The sequence below is a fragment of the Pseudoliparis swirei genome, chromosome 24 (assembly GCF_029220125.1).
Source record: "Pseudoliparis swirei isolate HS2019 ecotype Mariana Trench chromosome 24, NWPU_hadal_v1, whole genome shotgun sequence".
Lineage (NCBI taxonomy): Eukaryota > Metazoa > Chordata > Actinopteri > Perciformes > Liparidae > Pseudoliparis > Pseudoliparis swirei.
The window spans coordinates 8,474,229-8,494,002 of NC_079411.1; the positions used below are offsets into that span (position 1 = coordinate 8,474,229).

Sequence of the window (19,774 nt, forward strand, 5' to 3'; positions counted from 1 at the left end):
ACAAAGTGTAGTGGCACCAATCTCTCGTCAGTCACCAGGATCTCATGATAATGCAAAACCACTGGGTTTTAAGATTGTTTGATCAATTTGGATTCATTTGAACCAAAAATGTGTTCAACATCGATAAAATGTAAAACTGTCTTATTTGCTTTCCAGAAACCAAAATAATGGATAAGGAGCACTTTCATGATTTATAATTCATACTCAAATAAACAAACAATAAATCTTATATTAAATAATTGCTTCTTCTGAGAAATTATTTAACCCAGTGGTCATTACTTAAAGTCTGGTAATATCAGTGATTTGGTCAAACTAGTGCAATTGTAAACCTATGCTGTGAATTAAAAAATACTATCACACACATTATGATAAAAGCCATCATAGTAGTCAAGTAGTTCACACATTAAATCTTTATGAATTATTACATACCAATATACACATGATTTGTTCCCCTAGAATAACATTTTGACGAGTTTGATACAGTACAATTAAAAGAAAATGTAAAAAATAGATGTGGCAAAACAAATACTGCTTACATACAGTAACTATACCATATCTTCCTGTACAATATTTATAAATACATCAACAATCCTAACGTTTACATACAAAATACAATATAATTACTACTTTCATCTATCATGAAAAATTTATGTTGAAAAAAGAATCAAAACATTTGTAACTAATATCTACTTTCCCCAGACATAAACCTTCCTATTTTTGGTAAGTATTAGCCAACTTACCTCCAGCCTACTTAGATTGGGCTGTTAGACAACACACAATACCATGCAAGGGGTATCTTTTTTGGTATTTGTGCTGCTGTCGTTCGAAGGCACTGTGTGTGAAACCATCTTGTACAAGTTCCACACTGAATGGGGGTAAATAAATTAAACATATTAAGAAAATGTAAACTTTAGGAAACCTGTAATGCATACAAGTTAACAATATTTGATTACTTATGGTATCCCTTGAATCTCACTCTAAATTTCCTACAGATTAGCCACAACTCAGATTGTCTAAAAACAAGTCCCATACAGTATCAAAATCCGTTTTGGGCAGGTCCTCATTTCCATGGAAGGAACAGACCTCATTCTTTGAAACTATGGAAATAAATACATGTATATTAGTTTCAAGCATGTATTAAGTTAAAAAAAGATCCCACAACTGGTGCCATCTTTCTGGCAGGTGTGGGTTATCTGGCCCGGCTGCAACCTTCCTTTCCAAGTCTGTTCCATCGCATTTTTAAATACTGTCTGCATCATAATCATCAAATGTGACATGTGTAAAAGTGGAAAAATAACTATTTTGCTGAAAAACTCGCAAATTGAATGTACCCAGTATGCATTATGTATTTTCCCCCAACGGAACAACCAAAAAATCTAAAGCTGATGTTCAAGAGATGTTAAGAATTATAATAATACTAGAATGAATGACTAGAAGGAGGAATCTGAAGTCTGCACACAACTCTACGGACTATAATATTGAAATAAAGTATAATAACTATACTCACCTTTTTTAACCCTTGCATCTCTCGTGCTATAGTTAGTTATATGATATAGTGATTCATGAGGTATAGTTGGCCAGCACTATCCATACAATTGAGGATGGCTCTAATGGAAGATTCAATTACCTTTTGGAAAAATGTTATCCAAAAATGGAAGGTAATGAAGTATGTCATGTTTACTTCATGCAACACTTTGATGGGTTTGTCAGACATCACAACCAGACCCTTTGGTCTATTGAATATTGTTGCCATAGGATATTCAAAATAATTCATAATAATTATTCAAAATCTAATTCCTTCAAAATAATCAATGGGGATCCCTTTGATGTAGGACATGCATTATTTCAACCTACACTTTAATGCAGTGGAGCTATCGAATATTGTTTCCATAAAATATTAAACATTATTCATAATAAATTTTTAAGATGAGTTTTTTTTCAAAATAACAGCTGTTGTACAACAAAGGGCGGCCCTTTGATGTATGATATACGTTATGTCAGTCTACACCTTATTACAGTGAAGCTATTTAATATTGTTTCCTTAAAATATTTTCAATAATTCATAATAATTATTCCAAATAATTTGTTTTCAAAATGACAGCTGTAGTACAACAAAAAAAGAGCCCATTGATGTATGTTATTATTTATTCCATCCTGCACCATCTTACAGTGAAGCTATTGAATATTGTTTCCATAACATATTCTAAATAATTCATAATAATTATTTTAAATCCCATTTCTTTTTCAAAATAACACTTGTAGTACAACAAAGGGTAGACCAATGATGTATGATATTCAAATATGTCAGCCGACACCATTTTACAGTGGAGAGATTGAATAATTATTTGAATACGTATTTCCTGGATTGCTTTTTGCAGACGGTCCCTGGGCTCAGGCATCACAGCTGGCCGCACATTGAGACCAATGTTAATTCATCCAGCTCAGAGACCGGACGGTTTTGGTAAAATTAAGGTTGTAGCTTGTTGTCGACATCACTACGGTCACAGAGAGGTGTCGTTTGTGTTTTAACTCCGTTTTGCGAGAAAGTTATTGAGCCGGGAAGTCCGAATCTGTGAATATCTTTCTAACTTTACCGAACTGTACATCATTTGGTGCCCAGCGGCGCCATATACACATTTAACTATAAACCATTATTTAAATTGTGTTATGCTGAATTGAGCTACTTTTGATAAATGTACTTATTTTGTCCAAACATACAGATTGTACAAACAAAGCTACCGATATTTTTCAGGGCAATGTGGAGAGAGAGGGCTGTGAGCCTGCGTTATGATTTTGGGGGAAATAATTAAACTTGAATGAATTTGAAACATCCAACTATTTAACTTTAATTTATAGTGTGCACTGTGGGAACTTGAGCTCTTCGAATATATTATATACATGTAATCTATGGTTTATGATTTGAATCCACATTCATATGTTTTGATAAAACTTTAAATGAAACATTTCAACATTTTAAACTTTTAGTTGAGTTATTACACCTAATACAAAATGCAGCAATTAGAATATGTATTTATTTACTTTCAACATGCCGAAAAAGAAATGACTTGATATTATATTTTATAAGGTTAATAACTAAGTCAGAAGGAAAAAAAAATGCCAGTAAGACATACTGACCTCAGATAAATGCAGCGGTGTGTGAGATGTCTCATTGTTGGGTTCTTGAGCTTTCTGGGGAATAATTTCGGAACCCCTCACATGTTTAGTTTACGCGTCATGTCTAGTGATAGAGGTGAGGACAGGCTCTGCCGATGGTTTGCTTCTGGTCCATAGCAGGGCCAGGCCCGCCTCCCGGAAGTTCTGATTGGAGCAGTAAATAAGAGGGTTCAGACTACAGTCGAGGTATGACATCACTGATGACAGTGTCCTTAACCAATCAGGTGCCGGGGACAGGTCCATCCTACCCAGCAGGATCAGCTGATGAAGAGAAATAAACAAAGACAGTCCCTTGAGTGGACAAGTATGTGTTCACTATGTGGCTTTTACATTAGTGAACATGCAGATACAAAAGCTCCTGTGTTGTTGCATGTGTGCAACTAGTGAGAGAGTGAATGTCTCACCTCAGACGCAACAAAGGGGGTGTAGCAGAGCATGTAAGAGGCAACCAGCAGAGGACTGACTGTAGACAGATCTGCTTCATCATCACTGAGACAAGATGGAGAAAAAAGCGAGTAAGACGGAATGTATACCCAGTATGCCATTGGTGGTGTAACAGGGGTCCCATTTAAATACACTACAGTGTACAAAACCCATTACTAATAAATCTGTCCTTCCATTTTTGTTAGATTGACATAAAATGTCTCTCTTGACTTCTCCTTTTTCAGCGCGCCAAGTGTGCCAGTGTGCCACATTTAACTTCATGCAAAAGCTATTACAGTGCATTTTCTGTATTAAAAGTAGAGGAAGTAGAGGCCTTTTGGTAAACCTGCCTCCCCTAACCACAAGGATCAGAGTTGAGTCTCAAACTAAGGCTTTCAGGTCAGCAGTTGGAAAATTATTTTCATTATTGATTAGTCAGATGATTATTTTTTTGATAACTGAATCAATCGCTTTGTCTTCAAAGTGACAGAAAATAGTCTACGGTGACAACTTCAAATTGCTTGTTTTATCAGACCAGATGTCCCCAACACATTCAATTTAAAAATCATATAAGACAACAAAAAGAATTAAATTCTCACAACAAATTTCGGTCAAACAAATTATGACGAAGGAGTCTTTGACTTTAGCCTTGTACATGGAAGTATTACTTTTGATTGGACCTGACCTGAGATAAACAACATCGATGACTGTATTTTTCAATTTCATGAAATCTTATGTTATGTCACTTGAAATGATCTTTTCTCAGGTATTTCACCTGTTGCAGCTCGAGCGGAAGCCAGTGGCACTCAGTAGAGAGCAGAAGACAATGAGGATGAAGGGGAGGAAGATACAGATGGAGAAAGCGCAGAGAATGTAAACCAACATATCTGAGTAGTTGTTCTCCCAAAAGACAGCGCACAGCATCTCTGCAGGGTCGTACCTGTATAAGAGAGGACAAGATGTTGAGGAGAAACCACATGTTGACCATGGAGCAATAAGTGAAAGCATTAAGCAAGCGTCATACCTGATCCAGGCGTAGACGACAGGCATACTCCCAAACACCACCCCTGTCACCCAAGAGGCCAAGCAGGCTGTTACCATGACAACAAAGAGAGGACTTCTTGTGGAGGCCATGCCAAACAGCTGTTGCACACAGAGGATAGCTGTAAAGGAAAACAGACCGGTTTCAGAGGAATTATGGGACAATTAATCGTCTATATGGTATGAATACAGCATTGTTACTCTGCCTACGACTGTAGTACTATTTTAAGGACAGTAATCAAGTTCTGCTTCAGTGAAGTGGTTAGATGCATCAGATGCTAGTGTTCATAAATGCAAGAAAGGTTGATGCTGCTTTCACTTTTAACTTTATTCAACAATACTGTGTTTTCTAGCCTATGTGAAGCTTGCCATCTTTTATTGTGTATTGTTCCATTCAAATCGTCTGGGTGCAAACTGAACTGGTACCTATGCTCCCAATGGAAGAGGTGATGAAGGCAAACTTGAGCAGGCTGACGACCTCACACCAAGGTGACCTCTGACCTCCTGTCAGCATGGCCAACAGAGAGCCGCAGATTATGAGGAGGGAGGAGCCTTCACAACACAAGTTTCATTATGAGAAATGATGACTTCCTGCACTGAGATTACATGTCATACAATGTGACAGATGTGTAATCCTATCAAATAGCGTGGGTTTGTAAGATAGACCAAGAAAGTAAATTACTGCATGTAATCATGTGATGCATTTGCATTGGTGTAAGTGTAAATTGTACCTAAATCTGACATGGTGAGGCTGAAAAAAGGAAGCCAATAACGACAGCTGAACTGACCCTTGCACTGAAAATGAAAGACAGAAGAGTAGAAGTGAACATATGATAATATGACACAAAAATGTATGATCATACAAAACCAAAACATTAAATTAATTTCCACTATGATCCATTCTGCCCTTCTGTACTTACAGACACAAATAACATGAATAACATTTCACACCAATATAAGGAACAACCGTAACCCCTTACCTTGACCTTGACCAGCAGAACAAAACAATTTCCCACAACTCCCATGACCATCTCTAGTCCCAACACAACCACCAGCAGCCACTTCTCTGGCTCTGGCCATGGACGTTCCATGAACACAGTCCCATTAAACCACTCACTCACTGGGAGATAAGGAATACAGAGCATATCAGAGTTTATTATAAATCAGAATTTATTATATAATATGTAAGTGAGGGAAGTTAGAGCTGCTACTGCTGACAGAGATTCAATAACAATTGCAATACTTGTTCTAACTGTCATCAGCCACCGTTGGGTGAGGGTGTTGTATGTTGTATATTTACCACCCTAGTTCAAATAAGCTTTTACAGACAGTGTTGAACCTCAATCTGACAATATGTTCTATTTAATAAAGAAAAGACACACTTACTTTTACGGTGAGCCGTCAGTCCACAGCCTTCAACAATACGTGATTATAGCGTAGAGCTCCAATGCAAGTGTCATCAAAACCATTTTCAATTAAAATTCACATGCTTCATTTAGCTCAACTATAATTGCTCTGATGCACTTTGTGTGTGTGCCTGTAATCCAGCTTCTATTACTACGAACTATGTATTTCATTATCCTGTGGGTGATGATACACGCAGTACAGAAAAGAAGCTTCTATTTTAAATTAGATGCAAATAATGTGTCAAGAAAAAATATAGTTTTAAACAAGTAGGAACATTAAGTTATTTCTCTCTAAGCACCTGTGCGTTATGTCATAATTACAACCATTAATACTTTCCACTGATATCATTGCCCGCAGGTTTACACTGATAATGTTGTCTACATATTAATGAATGAACTCCCAGACAGTTAAATCACAAACCCTGAAGAGTGAAGAGGGAGACCTAGCCAGAGAGACAGACAACCATAAGTATATATAGTTGGAGTAGAAAGTTCAGCTATAAGAAGTGGACATTTTTGTTAAAGGTTTGAAATGTTGCATGTTTGTGTTTTTTTATTATTATTGACTTTGGATTTGCAGTCATCTGGACTTAATAGTTTTTCGGGTTGGTTATTGTGGGCAGCATTGTGCCGGATATCGACCTATAGGCCTAGAAACAATATTAGCATACTGTTCTTTACAGCTGGGGGACAGATGGTGACAGCACTGCATGAAGGTTAATGAGGGAGAATTAAGTGACGAGAGGATGGAGAGTTAGTGGGAAGAGGTGGTGAGGGGAAGATGATTCATTCAGGCGACCGACTAGCCAAAAAGAAAGAGAAAGGATGCACCCAGCTCAGTTAAAACAGAGAGTTTGTTTCTTTGTTTATTAAGTTCCCCATTTGGTTTTGCATTGTGACGATAAATTAATAATATATTTGTAAATATGCCAATGGGTATGGCTAGATCATTGATGGCAGGGCTCTGTAGAAAAGAGAAAGATGTAGCAGATACAAAAAATTATATATATGAGATGGGGTTTGTCAAGTTGTAATGTCTGTAATGTAAAATGGAGATTTCAATTTTTTGTGGAGAAAACCCCAAACTATGTTCTTCACAAGAAAGAAATCTCAGGAATGGTGATAATCGGACATTTTATGGAAATAACTTTGATCCGAGATTGAAAAAGAGAGAGAGAGGGCAAATTAGAAGTTTGGAGGATAAGTGTTAATACAATTGATAAATGTTATGAGAGGTCTTGCAGGAGTGGGGTAACTGGGTTAGATATGCATGTAACTCTCGTCAGATCAAGGCTAGATTATGGAAGTATTGTAGGAGATCAGCAGCTAAATCTGAGTTTGCAGAGCTAGAGCTTAAATCAATTGGGCCTTTGAGAGAGTGTTTAGGGGCAGTGAGATTTTTACCAGTGTACTTATAACAAAATAAAGCAGAAGTTGTGAGGAATAGTGGAGGAAATAGGAAATCAGAATCATAAACTGTTTATTGCCAAGTACGATACGCATACAATACATTTGACTCAGTGATAGTAAAAACAGTGCAATAGAATAAAAAATATGATGTGAAAAGTTAAATAAAATATGGTAAACAAACATACAAATAAGAGTATGTTAAAACAATTATTTTACTAAAGTGCCATGTGTTTATTAATCGAGAAAAGTTGTGCAAAGGTGTGTAACTTTAAGAAATTGTCATGGGCATGTAGTGTTTGACTCAGTGGGAGGCTTTATTGATGTGCAGATGGCAATAAACTGTTTTTTTGGTGTGATGTCCTGATCGGCCGCAGCATAAAATAGGAAGTATTTACTAGATTTAGAATAAGAAACAGTAATCTGAACTGCACATTTCCCGGGATATATCCAAACAGTCGATGTGAACATTGTTAGTTTCTACAAACTAGTTGAATGAAAGGATTATTGGTTACATGAGAGGGAGTAAAGAGCATGTTTTGTTAGTAGACATGACAGAAGACGGTTGTTCATCTTCCCGAGGAGAATTTGACTGATGAGGACAATCTGACTGTAGGAGTAAACTAAATCCAGAAGATGGCAGCAATGAAATAGTAAGAACTCGAGCGGTCGTCATTAAACCCCAAAGAAGAAGATAAGGACGCCAATGACGTCATGACGTTGAGGTACTTCCTGGACACGCAGGGTCCGTTCCGCAAATCGTGCCTGTTCTGGTTTAGAAGGCCAAATAGCGACTTTTTGGTGAGTTTAAAACCATTATATTCCTAACATTTTATTTCCTTCAGGGGTAATTTTGTCACATCAATTATTTAATTACTTCTATTTAATAATTGACCTCGAAAGAAAGAGAATAGTCCTTAAATCACCTCACGCGACCTTTGTGCAAAAGTCCTTGACAGTGTCTTATGTTCTGGTATTTGGCTACTGATTAACTAATGCTTAGCCTTAAACCCAAACTACCTTTAATGTGCACACAACAGTTATGATGTACTGCGAAGTTGAGCGCTCACAATGGTAAACTGTGGGTTTTTAGCAAGGTACTGCTAGTTAACGTTAGCTAAGCAATGTCATTCTAGCGAAGTACATTAGAGCGATTGCAAGCGTTCCATTGGGATAAACTTAGGTCATGAATTCATATCATACTTTAATAAGAGTTAACATCAAAGTTAGGTTGTGACTCAATATTATAGTTTGTAATGCTGAGCAAGATAAGGTAAACATAAGGTATAGCGTTACATCCCCAGGGGGAAATTACGTGAAGCAGCAGCAAACATGTTTACTAATATAAAATACAATACAATAAAATAGCAGGGCATATTGCACTTAATTTGAAAATGTTAAATAAAATTAAAGTGTATACAGTGTATCTAAAGTATAAAGTGACAGCGGTGCAAGGTTTATTGATGTTCATTTGAGGAGGATATGGCCAGAGGTGATTTATTATAAAGTCTAATAGCAGTTGGCCGGAAGGTTATCCTGTATCTGTCCTTGTGATCTGATCTGAAATTTAATTTCACCCGACACGTTAAGTCTAATGAATGTATTTGTGTTGTAGAGAAACCTTAATCATATTCTGGGTTATTTAATAATGACTTTACAATCAGAGTTTTAAGAACATACAGACGAAAATAATTCATAAATAAGACCAACGCATTCGGCCAGTAGAAGTCGCTTTACATGACGCTTTAGAGGAAAGGACTTTTCATTCATTTTAAAAGATGTTTTCTCTCTCCTCGCATGGTCTCCTTGCGTCTCCTTATGCATCCCTGGTGGGAAGGACTGGAGGCACGTCCCAAGTCTCTTACTTGAATCCTTGAATTCCTTTACTTGGGTTTTTTACCTGCGTCTTAGTCCCTCACCAAGGATGCACAGAGAGATGCAAGGAAATCATGATAGATAGAGGAAACAAGGAAATAAGTGCTTTGGGACCGCCTGCAGTATGGTGGCGCAGAACAACTTCCGGTTCGAGCAGGAAGCGAGGAAATTACAAATAAGAGACTTAGGATGTACCCTGGGAGTATCAAAGAACTGTTTACTTTAATATTTAGAGATCTATTTTTGCTTCAAATAATTCAATAATGTTTTCATGCAGCTGTTATTAGCAAAGATTTTCCTAATGGTTTCTTTTCTGGTTCCAGCTTCAAAGACGTGATGGCTGCAACATTGCGTTTACTTTTCTCTGTGTCAAGGCCAGGTAAGATTTCTCAGCCAAAGTACTGACAAAAATACTAGTAATTATAATGCAACTGAAATTAATATACCATTTGGAAATGACATAACACAAGTGTTCTCACAGGTGTGTCAATACGAGCCATGTCAGATTTCTAAAATAGATCTGCCTGCTCTCAGCAGAAGACAAAACAGCAAATGTGTCTTTTTTATAGTTGTTGTTAAGAAGACATCAGGCTGTGTAGTCAATGTGATGTAGTATCGTAATGATAATGCACTTTATCTTTCCATTCAGGCACTTTTGTGGCCAGAAAAATTCTAGTGAGGTCCTTCAGTGTGTCCACACAAAGGGAAGGATTCAGTAAGTACCACAACAACACACAAACACAGCTTGATGTGTTGTATTGGAAATATAAAAGTATACCCAATGTTGTCTCTTATGAGGTGAAAGAATCACACACTGTCAGCTCTCATTACATTATAGATGCAGCATTTGGTAAGAAAGACCCGAAAAGGTCCTTTTCCTTAACTGCCGCCTTTGATTTGAAGGTGGCAGTGAAGGAAAATTTGAGCAGAAAAGTCTTTTAACTTTTCTAACTGTATTCATAACAACTGAACATGTATTTAAAAAGTCATATACTCATGATAATTCCTAAACTTATTTCCATCATTTCAGCCAAGCTTTATATTTAAAGTTAGCCTCCTTTCAAACCCTGCTTGTCATTTTTTGGAGTTTTACACTAGAAGGCTGCATCTGCTTATTCTGAGTATTTTCTCCGTGCTCACCTCAAATGTAAGTTTAACACATGGCAGCAGGAATTATGACATAAAACTTGTTTTAATGCCAATCAGCCTAACACTGAAAATGAAGCACAATTTAAGATATGAACAATCATTATTTACACAATCACACACTTGTTTGTTTTTCTAATTCTAACAAAAGAAATGTAGAACATGATTATAATTTATTTATATATTAAATATAACTGAATATTGTTTCTAGAGCTGCAACCGTAAACTTGACAATAGCAAAGTATCTAGGTATCTTACAATAATTTGCCAAAAGGATATAGAGAAGAAAATAACAGCAAAACAGGGAACTCTCAACATAGTTTTCTTCTTTTTCATTCGGCGACAGTATCTTTTGAAAAAAACGCGCTGCACTGGGTTTTTAGTTTTTAATGGGAGGGAAAGCCCTTAATTTTCATTAATTGAGCACATCTCTTATAATCTGTAATAAATGCTGCTTTACTCTGTCTTGGCCTCAGTTTGGTAGTAATACTGGGGTTCTGATCTGTTTCTGAAGGAAAAGCCTCAAGACTTTTGAAACATGCTCAAGTTAGAATAAATGGGAAGGAGCACAGGCGTGTGTTCATGCTGCTGTGAAACTCGGACATTTAAAACTCATGTCAGTTGCTGAAAATGTATTAATTCATTCATATTCTGTCGGGAAATCAAACTTGGCTACGTACAAACATTATCAATATGGTTTCGGACACATCCTCTCCAGTAAAGTCTTGTAAGGCAGATGTATCCATAGATCATAGCGTCACACAGCACTGCATGAGGATGTGTGATGTACAGAAGTGACTGCTTTCACTTTTAGTGTCCAGCAGATGATAAACAGTAAACATACGGTAGTTAATTCAACCGTTCCTGTCTTACTCTCTGCTATTCACACATCTGAACTCAAAGTACTAGGCTCACAAGCATAGCAACTTGCAGGTATGTTTAGCATTGACAATGTTATTTGTATATAGAGATTGATTTTGTGCAGTTATTCTTTTTCTATTGTGGCATACAACATGGTAGTTCATCTCCTGAGCAATGTGTTTTAATGCATAATTTTTCTTGAAATCTGTTTTTTTAATTTTGTTAATGTAAGCAGTTGACTAACAATCACATCCACACTGTCAATATTGGTTACTATAGGTGGGTAATTATAATGCGCATGTCTTTGTCTTTTCCTCTGCAAGTGAATTCCCTAATTATGAAGATTCCATTAAATGGTATACATCTGGGAGATGTCATACAACCCAATCACAACACAGTATGCTGTGTAAAAATGTTTTTTGAAACAAAGCTTGAAGGAAAGACTTAGACCATCGGACCACATGACTTAGAAAGATTGGTGAAATCTGTTGGCCCTCTCACCCGGGCCTACAGAGGACTGGTAGAGAGCTTCCTCACTGCAGGCATTACTGTCTGGTCTGGTAACACAACACAGGCAGAGAGGAAGACTCTGCAAAGAGTCAGAAAGACTGCGGAGAGGGTCATAGGGACAACACTTACTTCCATCGGCTCTCGGTATGTGCAGTGCTGTCGGAAAAGAGCAGAGGGAATCATCAGAGACTCACTCCACCTAGCTCACTCTCTACTCAGACCCGAAAACTGCACGTACAACCTGAGAATCAGCAGAGCAGACAGCATCATCTCTCATAGAACATGTTTTTTCAACAGCCAGACTGATGGTAAAATAAATCTATTAAAATATGTGTACTAATAACCCAACACTACCTCACTACACTTATGTGCAATATTATTATTATTATTACTATCTGTAATTTAAAACTGTATCCAAAACTGTACATACACCTTTCTTGTTCTTGTACATATTACCACCTTCTGTATAGGCTTTCTTATTATAGTGTCATTTCTAAACCGTTGACTGAGATCCCTGCAATACATTTCCAAAGAGTCTGGACTGTTGGCCTAGGCACAAATGGCAAATACAATCTTGAATCTTGAAAGTGATTTCATCTTTTGTTCATAACGCTCATAAATGTTCAGCTTTCACACATAAATGGTCTTCTGTTTAACCCCCTCACGGTTTACACTAACAACTCTCATCACCAGCTCACTGACGTAATTGTGTTTGTTTCCAGAGTATGTGAATGCCAAAGAGAACCTCACAGACATGACGTCCATCACAGACCGAGCTGCTCAGAAGCTTATGTTGACAGAGCTCATCAGAGGTCAGCTGAATATTCATAGCAGTGCATTTGACATGTGAGACTATTCCATTAATCAACTAATCTTTGCTTTCTATTTAGTAGTAGTCATGTACAAAATAATGAATGCACAATCAGGGTATCGTGACTGCTGAGATATTTGTTTATTATGTACCTTTCCTGACCAGGTTTCTTTTATCACTATGTGTTGCAGTCATATGCTTCAAAAGGAAGTTATTGCATGTACATAGTAAATCTGACCAAATGGATCTCCACCACTGGAGGTGGTCTGGCTGCTGGAAAATGCCCGTTGTCTCTGTATGCATCAGTATAAGAATTATAATTTTTTTCTCATTCAAGCATGCTTGTTTTGTGATGTCAGGGCTGGGCATGACGTTGAGCTACATGTTTAGAGAGCCCGCTACCATCAACTACCCGTTTGAGAAAGGGCCACTGTCACCACGCTTCAGAGGAGAACACGCACTGCGCAGGTGAGGACGACCACTCAGTGGACTGTGGGTTGTATGATTTTTGAAAATAAATGCCTCCCTATTCACACAGGGATTATTATTTTTTTCATAATGATGGACTCAATTTGACAACAATATCATTTGCATTGCATTCTCCTTTTGCAATACAGAACAATGCTATCTACATCTGAGTGATTGAGTCATTAGAGCATAGGTCACTAACTGGCAGTCCGGGTCCGGACCCAGAAGCCGCCCCATCCGGACCCGGAGCGCCAGCCAAAACAGAAGTTTATGATTTAAAACCTGAGCGGTGCTTTTATTTTTACCCGGCGACGCAGCTTTTGCTGTCTTTACGGTAGTGCTTTAGTGGATGAGGAAACGCACAGACCAAAAGCATGCGAGTTAAGCCATCCACGTGATACCACTGAGCCAATCAAACCTATGCTTTCATGGTGGTTAACATTACGTCCCTCGACAGACAGTGCAGGCGGATGAGAAAGTTAGAGGCAGGTTACACATGAAAAGACAGTAGAAAGAAAAAGAAAGCTTGCGAAAAATGTAGAAAACAAAGGGAGAGACACGGAAGACTGCGCCGGATAAAGTTGAGAAAAAGTCGGGTGAGACAGCGAAAGGAAGCGAAATGTAAGGAACAAATGGCGCTCTCCAAAAAAAGAAAAGTGGACAGTGAAAATCGAGCATTTAATCCGGAATGGACCGACTCATTTCTGTTCATACTTCCCACAGGGAGCACTAAACCAGTGTGTCTTATATGTTCAGAAACCATGGCACTTATTAAAAGTGCCAATGTGAAACGCCATTATGAGACCAAACATAAAAGTTTTGAACAAACATACCCACTCAAATCTGAAGTGAGATCACATAAAATAAGTGGCCTCACAGCCCAAAAATAAATATCGTTGGAGGCTCACCAATGAGCACCTCCACATGTGCATGAGGCCCCCTCTCCATTCAAGCCCAGGTTTAAAATCCTGGCAGGACAAGCTAGAGCTTAATTCTCCCCCTGAGCAAACGAATGGGGGAGTGGGATATAAGAGTGATGCTCTAAAACTGGTAAGTTGTTAAGAGGTGTTGAGATCTGTAATTTCCCCGTTTCCTTTGCTTCAAGAAAATGTCTTTAACTGGACCTCTTTAAATTTGAGTTGAATACCCCTGCATTAGAGAGACTAACCCAGTATTTTTCAAACTGAGGCGGGCCCCTCTAGTGGGGTGCAGTGGTGTTACAGGAATTACGGGGGAAATGGAGAATTATTTTTGGCCTGTTCTCTCGTATAAATGTTTACGTTAAGCTGTTAACAAGTTACGCTTGCGCATGCGTGACGGCCAAGATTCCTGGCCACTCGCCACATCCTACCTGAGTTTGGCTTTTCTGCTGTTACCTCTCAAAAAAAATACAGATCTAAGCTCAACATTGAGCATGAATTGTGGCCGTGTCAAGCCTGCACTTGTAGTGGAAAGCAGACTCGTTGCAGCCACTAATACTGATTCAACTTGATGGCTAACGCTTATCTGCACAAGTTTTTCATAGGTTGCACGTTATTGTTGTTTTAAACAGATATGTAGTGTAAAACAGGTTAATTGCAGCCACAATAAGCCATTTCTTGCCAAATAGTTATTTCTTGCACAGATATAACTTTATTTGCATTGTTCGAACAAAGTGATTGCACATTTTATTTATTTTTCGTCTAATGGGGCAATCTGGTTTACTTGAAAGTGATTGCAACTGTTTTTCTTCAATTATTTGAAAAAGCACAGATGGAAGAATCACAAAATATTATTTCAAAAAAAGATTCAACATTTACCATTTTGTGGGGGCATGACCATTTTTCTTCCTCCAAACTGTGGTATGACAGAAAAGGTTTGGGAACTACTGAACTAATCCAAGAGGAGAAATAATCATGACTTTATCGTGCTAAAAATAAAATGCTCTCTAATCGCTGAAACGGTCCCACACTTGGCCCATTAATCACATTATCAACCGGAATGGCCTAGGATTTGACCGCTGGATCATATTTGTGCGGAGATTTAACAGCTTCGGAAAACCCCTCCCCTCAAACCATTCCGCTGTCAGATTAGGGGGAGCTGTACCTATACACACTTCTTGTGAACAAAATAGTTGTTCTTGAAAAGGGTGTGGAATGAATATATACACCTACAAAAATAAAATTCTGAAACTATAAATAAAAATCATTGATAAATGGACTTGTACATCTCTTATTGTCTTCTGACCAATCAAAGCGCTTTAACATTACATATCATCATTCACCCATTCACACACTGATGGTAGGAGCTATCATGCAAGGTGCCTTGAATGTTAGATAGCCCATCAGTACTATCTAACATCCATATTCGTTCATATATCGCAGGCACAGTCTGTGGGAGCAATTCGGTATTAAGTGTCTTGCCCAAGGACACATCGATATGGACTAGCGAAGCCAGGGATCAATCTGCTGATCCTATGGTTGAGGGACGAACCTGCTCACCACTGAGCCACAGTCACATTAGGCGCATTTATTGCACCTACAAGAAAGGAAAATTCATCCAAGAGTGGGTGGTTAGAACTCAGATCGACTGTGCCTTCTGCAAATCTTGTGTCTCATAAATATCTAGTCCGGAAAGCAGCTGCTTTTTTTTGGTATAGATAAAGGGCTTGGACACAGACAGCAGCTTAATGTACATGCAGTCTCTCTGACAGTGATGTGCCTACACCACTCCTGGATGACATTGTCTGGTTGACTTGTCTTTCCAATCCAACTTTTGTGATTGATGCGCCAGATAAGAACTATGTGTTCTTATTTGTCTGTCTACCCATGACTATTAAGTTTCACCTGCCGGATCAGATAGTGATCAGATATATTACATGGTTAAAAAAGTGGATAAACACTTTTTCATTCTCACTAAATTCCTATTATTTTGCCGCTTCCTCTTTCTCCCTGCTTTTAGTAGGCGTATTGTATTTAGAAGTAGCTGCTTATAAAGCTCTGATAATTTAAGGACAAACATTTTGCAAGTGTCTTTGAATCTCTCCAGAATTACATGTAAGGTCCTTGGTGCAGTATCAGCACTCTAGATCAGACCTAAACAAAGTCTTTGTCCTTTATGTTTCACCAGGTATCCTTCAGGAGAGGAGCGCTGCATCGCTTGCAAGCTGTGTGAAGCTATCTGCCCTGCACAGGTACACAAAGAAACATACTAGACGTGGCTTGATTCCATCGTCTCTGCCAAGACAAAACTACTTTGGCTATATGTATGATTGAACCATAAGCAACTGTATTTACTGTAAAGTAACACACATGTATGGTAAATGTGCATTTTATGTCTGGTGCGAATAAATATAGCGATTTATATTCAATCTCAATACCAGATCAGAGAAACGTCTGAGATAGAGCTCTGTGTGTCTCCTCATCTCCAACAATGTGTGTATCCAGGCTATCACCATCGAAGCAGAGACTCGTGCTGACGGCAGCAGGAGGACGACTCGCTACGACATCGATATGACCAAATGCATCTACTGCGGCTTTTGTCAGGAGGCGTGTCCTGTGGATGCTATCGTAGAGGTGTGTGTATGATCACTTCTTGTTTCAACATACTCCTGCATTTTATCCACCAAATAATGGTAGCTAATTGTTACTGAGCAGATGTCATCATTTTGACTTATCAAACACTTTTGCAGAATTGATTGTTCTGTGCTTCTTCTCTAATTGAATGATGTTTGTTGGTTGAAGTGAAAGTTTGACCACAGGGAATGCAAAGAATCATCAGACAAGAATGTTGTAAAAACTGCTGTATTTAATTGTATATGAAAATGCAAATGAAATGTTGTTTTATATCCCAGTACCTATAGCTTGTGCAGTGCCAACCTTTAGTTCCAAAACAGAACAGTGGAACCAAAAGCAAAATATAATGAAAATGGTTCTACTTTACGTCACAACTTGTTTAGGTCAAATAATGAACCAGCTCCACGCTAACCTGAAAGCTCCATCGTTTGTCCATACTGAATGTGCTCACCTTTGCTTCTGTCCTCTCCTCCCTTTTTTAAATCCTTTTCTTACCCTTTCTTCTCTCTCGCATTTTCCTCTCCATCCTCTCTTTCCTTCCTTCTTCAGGGTCCTAACTTTGAGTTTTCCACTGAAACCCACGAAGAACTGCTCTACAACAAGGAGAAGCTCCTCAACAACGGCGACAAGTGGGAGGCAGAGATAGCTTCCAACATACAAGCTGATTACCTCTACCGATAGACACCCTACACACACACACACACACACACACACACACACACACACACAGTGTACAGTTAGCACATCCAAGAATAACCTCTCTGACACACATGCACACATACGTCCATACTGTAAGACATAATCGGCTGTGGATGTGCTTCAGTGTTGAGTTTGCCAATACGTCTTTTATTTTAAATCAGACATCCACAACACATTTCCTCTAGTTTTAGTATTATCCCCCTTCCAATATAATGAATATACTTTGATATGTTTCAGATTTTGCCATGTCACTGTTTGGATTACATATTAATTGTAGAATGATAGCTGTCTTTGTGATGATTGTACAGTTGTCCAGCTCCCTCAGCATGCTCCAGTTAGTGATCATCCAGTCATCCACATGGTTGTGTCTGCACTGTCCCACTAGACTAAAAAGCATTGAGACTTAGTCATGCTGTGGCAGTATTGGTGCTGTTCACTGATTGCAGATGGCATCATTCCGATGTCACACAGCCAGTATCCATGGATATTGTTAACATATTGGATGTCAGTGCAGTTTTACTGTCTTTGTACTGTTTCCACCCTGATTTAAGAAATAAAATTATTGGAGAAACACTATGTGGAGTGTGAAAGTTCCATCTTGACTTTCATCTCAAGGTCACCAAACTGCAGACTCAATGATGAAGACTGTGACCCCTGTGTTTAAAAGCTCTTGAAAGGCTAGTTGGTAGACTTTGAGTTAAGAAGGATGTTTTGTCTGAATTGGATTCATGAAGTATTACCATAAGGGTAAAATTGAGGAAGATGCCCACCCACATGTAATTCAGCTGTGACCATTAAAGGCCTCGGAAGTTCATTTGAGTGTGTGAGTGTTTGCAATTTTTAACAATGGATATTAGGGTAACCTGGTCAAATGCTTCCTTAATAATTATGTACATTTGACAAACATTGACTAATGTGTTAGATTCATGTGGGGGAACTTATGAGTTTGGAACAAAATATGAAGAAAATAAGTAATATGTTTTATTGTGAAAAGTTCATATTTTGTGGAACAGCTGTTACAATTGACAATTCCAGGGCATGAACATTTAGCCAATGCTCTCACTTGAACACTGTACAGAGCAAATCTTGTCAAAAGCAGTGGGACTGGGAAAAAGGACACCTGACAACTGGAGGAGAGATCGAACCAACGATTTTCACTTGTCTACCAACCACCAAAAGCGCTTTAACACTACATTCCATACACCTATTGTAAATACCGATGGCAGCGGCTTCTTCCACTTTGGATGTAATCCTATAAACACACGCTCAAAATGTACATAGACCCTGACATCCTTGTGCTCTTTGCTCAAATGAGATCATCTTTCATCACAGTTTAACAAACACACATTTGACAGGATATACTTGCTTTGTAATAATTAGAGGAACTTCAGGAAACATTTCACAGTTTACACCCATTCAGCACTTTCAGTCCCCAGAATTATATAAAATGTTGTATGAAATAGGTTTGTTCTTCATAAAAGCAAATAGTATTTAGCTGTACTCCTTAATGTACAGATGAAGACAAAGTGTCCCTGCAGTGTATAAACAAAGTCTGAGGCTAGCCAGATTCATTAGCTTCAACTATTCCCTTTCCCAAAACATACTCTATGCACAATCTAGCACACACACATAAACACACACACAATTAACATTACACGTTACCATATGGTTATTAAATCACACTACACAAATGCAAAATCAATTCTTAGAGTGTATATAAAAAATGAGTACAACCTGTGTTCCTTGGCCTGATCTTATAGTCCAGTAAATATGCCTTTCATTCAGGGCAAATATTCTGGTATCTCAACTATACTTGACACTATTATTCCTCTCATGTGGGAGGTCAGCCTATATTGTGATTACTGTGCCTCTAACCAAGGGCTGTACAGAGCATTTACGTTGATTAAATCCAAAGTGGCAGATAGAGAAAACAACACTTTTTTTTAATTTCGTCCTCCCGGCCAGGAGACTTGTTTGCTGGGAGGAGAGCAGTTGGCAGCTCCAGAAGATGGACCCTCCGTTAGCAGCTGTGTAGCAACATGAGTTCAGTCCGGCACTGGGGGGCAGCGCTGGGTCTAACCTGTAACAGCAGCAACAGAAGTCAGCCCGGACCGGCACATCTGCTCCCTTCTCAGCGAAGCAGTATTCTGGTTGCAGAGACAACCAAAGGGAAATACAAATCCTTTTCTCATATTTCCCATTTAAGATTTAATCCAATAAACAAACTATTAAACCATATACATACCCTGTACCCTCTGAACATATCATATGCATGCCCCTTTTAAATTCACGATCTGCCACAACTTTTGTAAAACCTTATTTGAAATAGAAGCTAACAACAATCATATTAACAATTTATGTCAGTGTTGAGGAAGAGATCAATTACACATAATTAATGA

The 19,774-nt window shown here is 38.3% G+C and overlaps 2 protein-coding genes across 4 annotated transcripts; one reads left to right on the forward strand and one right to left on the reverse strand.

Annotated features, from left to right (window-relative positions):
- Positions 1–28: 28 nt before the first annotated feature.
- On the reverse strand, positions 29–6,325 carry si:dkey-9i23.8 (parapinopsin). 3 transcript variants are annotated; one of them, XM_056410086.1, is made up of 8 exons: positions 5,619–6,325; positions 5,370–5,433; positions 5,065–5,190; positions 4,622–4,760; positions 4,373–4,537; positions 3,579–3,663; positions 3,136–3,318; positions 29–1,097 (listed from the first exon to the last, which is right to left on the reverse strand). In XM_056410086.1, exons 1-7 carry the CDS (start codon positions 5,781–5,783, stop codon positions 3,226–3,228), a joined length of 837 nt encoding a protein of 278 aa, XP_056266061.1. In that variant the 5' UTR covers positions 5,784–6,325; the 3' UTR covers positions 29–1,097; positions 3,136–3,225. The 3 variants fall into 3 exon arrangements, with proteins under 3 accessions (XP_056266061.1, XP_056266060.1, XP_056266062.1); XM_056410085.1 differs by having other exon boundaries at positions 3,136–3,435; XM_056410087.1 differs by lacking the exon at positions 4,373–4,537 and having other exon boundaries at positions 3,136–3,435.
- A 1,828-nt stretch (positions 6,326–8,153) lies between these two features.
- ndufs8a (NADH:ubiquinone oxidoreductase core subunit S8a) lies at positions 8,154–18,189 on the forward strand. Its single transcript, XM_056410089.1, has 8 exons — positions 8,154–8,252; positions 9,650–9,705; positions 9,976–10,041; positions 12,566–12,655; positions 13,014–13,122; positions 16,231–16,294; positions 16,548–16,676; positions 17,226–18,189. Exons 2-8 carry the CDS (start codon positions 9,663–9,665, stop codon positions 17,355–17,357), a joined length of 633 nt encoding a protein of 210 aa, XP_056266064.1. The 5' UTR covers positions 8,154–8,252; positions 9,650–9,662; the 3' UTR covers positions 17,358–18,189.
- The last annotated feature ends 1,585 nt before the right edge of the window (positions 18,190–19,774 follow it).

What these genes read in the sequence shown, in the direction of transcription:
- si:dkey-9i23.8 (XM_056410085.1), bottom strand. Translation starts at nt 5,783, where the DNA reads ATGCTCTGTATTCCTTATCTCCCAGTGAGTGAGTGGTTTAATGGGACT. An exon ending in TTCTGCTGGTCAAGGTCAAG is followed by an intron (nt 5,434 to 5,618) that starts GTAAGGGGTTAC and finishes TTTCATTTTCAG; the next exon opens with TGCAAGGGTCAGTTCAGCTG. An exon ending in CCTCACCATGTCAGATTTAG is followed by an intron (nt 5,191 to 5,369) that starts GTACAATTTACA and finishes TGTGTTGTGAAG; the next exon opens with GCTCCTCCCTCCTCATAATC.
- ndufs8a (XM_056410089.1), top strand. Translation starts at nt 9,663, where the DNA reads ATGGCTGCAACATTGCGTTTACTTTTCTCTGTGTCAAGGCCAG. An exon ending in CACACAAAGGGAAGGATTCA is followed by an intron (nt 10,042 to 12,565) that starts GTAAGTACCACA and finishes GTTTGTTTCCAG; the next exon opens with AGTATGTGAATGCCAAAGAG. An exon ending in GGAGAACACGCACTGCGCAG is followed by an intron (nt 13,123 to 16,230) that starts GTGAGGACGACC and finishes ATGTTTCACCAG; the next exon opens with GTATCCTTCAGGAGAGGAGC.